The sequence below is a fragment of the Talpa europaea genome (assembly GCF_964194135.1).
Source record: "Talpa europaea genome assembly, chromosome: 15".
In the NCBI taxonomy this organism is placed as follows: domain Eukaryota; kingdom Metazoa; phylum Chordata; class Mammalia; order Eulipotyphla; family Talpidae; genus Talpa; species Talpa europaea.
The window spans coordinates 49,630,125-49,636,124 of record NC_140083.1 but is presented as its reverse complement, the minus strand read 5'-3'; the positions used below and the strand labels follow the sequence as shown (position 1 = coordinate 49,636,124).

Here is a 6,000-nt window from a genome sequence, read left to right as displayed (position 1 = left end):
TAGTTACCAGATGATCCTCTGAGTCGAGGCCAGGAATGCTGCTGGACGCCTGACTGCACTGCCCTCGATGCAGAGTGGTCTGCCCCCAGAATCAAGCAGCACCAGGATCAAGAAACATTGGTCAGGACTGAATTCGGAGAGGCAAAGTACATTGTTTGCTTTTCCAAAGTGCTTTTCCAAAGTCTTTCTAAAGGACTACCGAGAAATTTGGAAAAACTTAGCTCCTTTAAATATTTGAATTCTAACTTGGAATCTTCCAGTAAAGCTCCCCAAAGAAAATCCATATTACCATATGTGGCACCCAGCAAAAAAAATGTATCACTTGGCACAACTGTGATGATTCATGATTTTTAAATGAGAACAACCTCATTTCACTATCAAAAAAGAGAGTAAAAATTTTCTTCTCAGGACCATGGGAAACTGGTGATGTTCAGGAGAAGACAACCCAGAATAGAAAGGGGATATAATCCAAGGTGACTATGTCTGTCCCTGCTTGTCCAAGTGCTTGATGTGGCTGGCACATAATAGACAATATAAAGACACACACCGGCCTTCATGGTACCTCCTTGTTCTCATTCAAGCTTCAGATATTCTGCATTATATAGGATGATTCTGGAGATTGTCAGAGTGACTTAGCTTCTCACAAAGCCCGTCATGAGTATGAGAGGTAGCAAATTATCCTTTGCACTCTGTGTCGGTTACGTGAGTGGTGTGAAAGGCAAACAGTACCTGGTCAGCTGTTTTGAACATATTCCTCCTCCCCGCACAAGACAACCTCCATGACTGAATGCATTTCAAGTGTTTAAGTCCTTAATTATTTTAATGAATTGTATTAAGGGTTAATAACTCCTGGATCTTGCAAAGCTATGGTATGTGCAATTGGGTTTCCAGCAGCCAAATTTTGTATAAGAGTTTCTGGGATCAAGAACTAAGCCGTATCTTGAGAGTGGAAAGAAAAGGTAGAAGTCTCTCTGGTGCAGCTTTAAATCCTCATCTGAGGATGAGGACTTCTCTTTGATGCTTTTCTGAAATACTTGCCCTCACTGTCATGGCCACACCACCTCTGGACCTGTTGTGACAGTCACAGCCATCAGAGACCAGGCTCTGTGTTTCACTTCCCCTCGAAGAGCTCAGTGTGCTCTTCTCTGCTTTCTGTGGGTTGAGAAGTGTTTGTGCAGAGGCAGTAAGTGAATTCCATCCTTTGGGGACTTGTGGCCCCTTCTTTGGTCTCACAGGGAGTGGACAGCTGGACAGCTGTTTACCTGCTTTCTAGGACTTGCCATTACACATTGTAGACTATGTCTGGGGCCACAGTATCTTAAAGTATACTGTTCATACTTCTAGAAAATATGATTCAGTGAAGGCATGTAACCAGGCAAAACAAGCATCTGACCTCTTCAGGACAAATGAGGTTGGGGAGTGTCTGTATCCAAACTCAGTCTCACTTCTGTATTTTCCTGCCAAGCGTGCTCACTCCTGCCTGTGCTCAGAGAGAAGGATGCCAAGACATTTTTTTAATGTAAAAGAAGTGGCAAAGTATATCACCAAGTGGAGAAAACATATACTTGAGTTATAGTTTATCTCCCTTTTCCAAAAGATTATATATGAAATGCCAAGGCAGAAATATTTGACATTTAAAATGAATGTCAAAAGGAAAATCCAGAAACCATTTAAATTAAGAAGAAAATGTAGACCCAGTAGCTGAACTAACAGCCCATGTTTGCTGGTTATACACCATCTGTAATTTATAGTCCATGGGGTTTACATGTATTCTCTCATATGCTTCTTAGCACGGCACTGTTAAGGGCATACATCTGTTACCCCTCTTTTACTGATGAGCAGATGGCAGCACAGAGTGATTAATAACTTGCCTGAGGTCACACAGCTAGTAATTAGTGGAACTGGGATTTGATTTCAGACAGTCTTGCCCAGAACCCATGTGATGACTAGGATGCTGCCTTCCAAACCTAGTGATCCCACTTTTCTGAGCTCTGTTATTTAAAAAGGAATATTCAGTACTTTCTCCATGCAGTAATGGAATGATCTCTTGACAAAGTGATTGGGTAGGTTATAATATGAGTAACATTCTATAAAATGACAAAAATGATCAGTATTTGCTGTTGTGTACAATGGCCAAGTATGTTTTTCCAAATGGTTCCCACATCCACCCTCAGTAAAAAGGGTTTGAATAGCACTCGACGAATATAGCTCTGTAATTTGAAATCCAGATTTCCAAAACTGGATAGCATGGACAACTCCCCCTCGCTGATCCTGTTTTATTACTTGTGTCACAGCCTGCAATGATCCTGTGTATATATCCATTTGCCTCTATAATGCTGGCCTCCCCTGCTAGAGTGACAGCAAGGATCTGTCAGCTCTCTTCTTCTGTAAATCTTCAGAACTTCATATCGAGTCTGGAATGGCAAGTGCCCAAAATGATTTGTTGAATACATTTATGAATGAAGGAATCCCCAAAGAGAAAGTGTTCTGCCCAAGAACATAGCCTCAAGATCCTCCGAGTACAAATGGTGACCACAGCTTACAATGAACCCGTGAAAAGTCTGTGAAAAGTCAGTTTCCTGAAGAGTTTCTGGCAGAGGCCTGGCTTAGGCTTGTGGAGGCAGGGCTGGCCCCTTTCCCTTGTGTTTTCCTCCTCCTTTTTTAAAAAAAAAAATTATTTATTTATTCATATAAGACCTGGGTACAGGTCAGAGGTGCAGGGGTGAGAGAATTCACCAGAGACAGAGCGGGGAACAGAACAAGCAGAATGGCTGGAATATACTGCTGAGGGGAGCAGCAGGCAAGACTGGAAAGGTCTGCTGCGCCATGTGGGTAGCTCCCTGGCTAGGATTGAACTCATGCTGCAGTGGCTACGGATAGCTTCACAGTGCTGTGCTTAACCCCTTGCGCCACCAGGGAGGCCCTTCCTCCCACTTTATAAGCCTACTGTCAGGGCCAGGATTGAGTTTGGCAGGACCCACCAAACCCCACCTGAGCAGACAGTGATGATTGGCAGCGGGCACAGTCCATGGGCAGAAAGAAAGTGGGCACCCATGTACCCGCTGATCCTGTGTGCTCAAAGTTCTTTAAAGCTGCTTTGGGCCTACAGTGTGTCTTTTGTCATCCATCACAGGCCTCAGTGCCACCTGGGTCTCCCTCCCTGGCCAGCTGACTCCTTTCCTGGAAACAGGGCCTGGCTGAGCTCTTTGTGGCACTGGTGCCCTTTCAGGGCTTCCCCAAGCCCGCGGCCCGTGGCTTATTTACTTAACCTCTTTGCTCTTTTTCTTTGCAATGTTTTAACACTGTGCCCTGACACAGGCTCCACTTTCAGCTCAGAAGGAGAAAAACATTTATTAGGAAAGAGTAGGGTAGGCCAGGACCTGTTAGTTCAAGTGAAACCAAAAGCTATTTACTCCCATATTTTCTTTAAATGAAACTACAACTGAAACACTAATTCCATCATGATTTTTGTAAAACTTGGGAGCTGTTCTCGGTGTTGCTGTCACAGGTGTGGGGCCATCCTGTTTATATCTCTGCCACACCAGGTCTCTTGTATTTCCCCCAGGAGGAACCTCGTACCTGTTTGTACCTGTCTGCACTTTGGCCTGGGGTGCCCTCACCTCTGCCTTCCCATTTCACCTCAGGTGTCACCACCTGTCGGGGCCTTCTGAAAAGTTCCAGGTCCTGCACTGTACTCCTTCTCTGCACTCCCAGTGCTTACCTGTGACACCCATCTCTGTACCTTTCTCCTCTGCTAGTTCCTAGAGAGTGGGAACTATGGCTCACCCAGCTGTTGCCCACATTCCTGGCATCAAGTCTGGCGCATGGAGTGACCTCAGTGAATGTTGATGGAAATGAATCGTATTGCCAGTGGAATGTGATGCCGTCACTCTGGCTTTGTCTGCACTGAAAACTTCTGGGAGGACCAGAGACATTTTCAGTGACTGCATTTTAGAACTTCTGAGCACATCATCTTTTGTTCTTGCTTTTGCTTTTCAGGAACCTCTTTCTGGAACTATAAGAAACAAAGGGAAGAATCATGTCGATGATTGCAGCATACTATGCGAACAAGTCCATCCTCATCACCGGGGCCACCGGTTTCATGGGCAAGGTGTTGATGGAGAAGCTTCTGCGCACCAGCCCTGATCTGAAGGTCATCTACATCCTCATGAGGCCCAAGGCAGGCCAGACCCTGGAGCAGAGGATGCTTCAGATGCTAAATAGTAAGGTATGTCTCCTGGTTCAGCCTCTGGGCCCTGGGACGCACTGCAGTGTTCCATCTTGAGCTACAAAGGGCGGGATGCCTGCACAGACAGAGGAAAGGAGACAAGCGAGACAGTGGCCAGCTGTCTGGGAAGGTGCTCAGGCTCTGTTCAGGGCAGGCAACCAGATCATCGAGGTTTTGGAAATGCCTGAGAAAGAGTCGATACACTGGAACTCCCAGATTATGCTCAGACACCCACCAACCCTCAGGAGTAATAACCAGTTTTGAAACCTATCCCAGTTCATTTGGATGCTTCTCTAATTTTCCTCTAGCCTCAGGCAGATATTCTGTGATATCATATTATTTATTCTGTCCTGTTCCATTCTATTCTCTGTCCCTATTCTATGTTCCCTATGAATATATATGATTACTCAGTAGCCATCCAGCAATAGTTTTCAGTTGTCTAAGCACCAGCAAGTTTAGCTGATCTATATTTGATCTGGGATAACCTGCTATTTCTATTATTCCATAAATCCCTCCAAAGTAAAAACAATGAAAAGGACATACTCTGGGTGGATGAGCATCAGGCATGGCCCATTCACTCACTGAAAAAAATATTATGCAAAACTTCTCACGGTTTAATTTATAAATTTGGAGGTGATATAGGTTTCAGTCTGAAACTTAGATGGGCTCAAATTCTGTCTTTGTTTTCGTTCTCCCTCTTTTTTTTTAAAGATTTATTTATTTATGCATACAAGAACTGGGGTACAGGCCAGAGGTGTGGGGTATGAGAGGATTCACCAGAGACAGAGTAGGGAACAAAACAGGCAGCCTGACTGAAATACACTGCTGAGGGGAACATCGGGCAAGTCAGGAGAGATTTGCTGCGCCATGTGGGTAGCTCCCTGGCCGGGGATTGAACTTGTGCTGCAGAGGCTGCAGTTAGCTTCGTAGGTTGTGTCTTAACCCCTTTGCGCCACAGGGGAGCCCCCCCCCCATTCTCCCTCTTAAGCTAACTGGAAATATGTAAGACAGACACGACAGCAGGTAGGCCTCCCCGGTGGCGCAGCTGTTGAGCGCTGGGTTGCGAGGCTGCCCGCAGCCTCTGCAGCACCAGTTCTACCCCCAGCCACTGGCGAGGGTCCCACATGCATGCAGACCTCTCCTGTCGCGCCTGCTGCTCCCCTCAGCAGTGACCTTCGGTTCCTTCTGCCTGTTCTGCTCCCCACTCTGGCTCTGGCGAATTCTCTCACCTTCCTGTGCTTCTGACTGTATCCAGTGCTTGTATAGATAAATAAATAAATCTTTAAAAAAAAAAAAAAAGACATTGGGATTGCAGGGGAATGAAGTGAAAAATAGCACATGTCTGTTTCAGCATCCTCTTTGTAATGTATGGGGTCACTTAAGGTTAGAAAAGAACATTTTAAATCAGATTTTTAAAATAAAAATCCTTTCTCATGTGTCACGATGCTGGCAACATCTAGGAACGTGTAGCTCATTGGAGACACGCCCTCTCCCTGAAGAGCACGTTCATCCACAGCCTGGGATAAGAGGCCTCTCCTGGGTCTCTTGGTCTAGTTCCGACCCTACCCACAGTTCTGGCACTTAATACATGCAGACACTATTCAAGGGTGCAGGCTTACCTCACTGAATTTTACAGCACCCTGTCAACTAAGAATTATACATTTCCTCCCTTTATAAGAAACCGAAACCTGGAGTGTTAACTTACCAGAGAGCCCCCAGCTATAAGTGGAAAGTCAGACTGCAGACCCCCCAGTATGGCTCCAAGGCAGTGT

At 45.5% G+C, this 6,000-nt stretch overlaps 1 protein-coding gene across 1 annotated transcript in view; it reads left to right on the top strand.

The window, feature by feature from the left end:
• The first annotated feature begins 4,002 nt into the window (after positions 1-4,002).
• FAR2 (fatty acyl-CoA reductase 2) overlaps positions 4,003-6,000 on the top strand; it is a 47,377-nt gene continuing 45,379 nt past the window's right edge. The window contains exon 1 of the mRNA XM_084255213.1: positions 4,003-4,228. Within this exon, the coding sequence (XP_084111339.1) occupies positions 4,040-4,228 (189 nt within the window). The 5' untranslated portion in view covers positions 4,003-4,039. The remainder of the gene's footprint in view (positions 4,229-6,000) is intronic.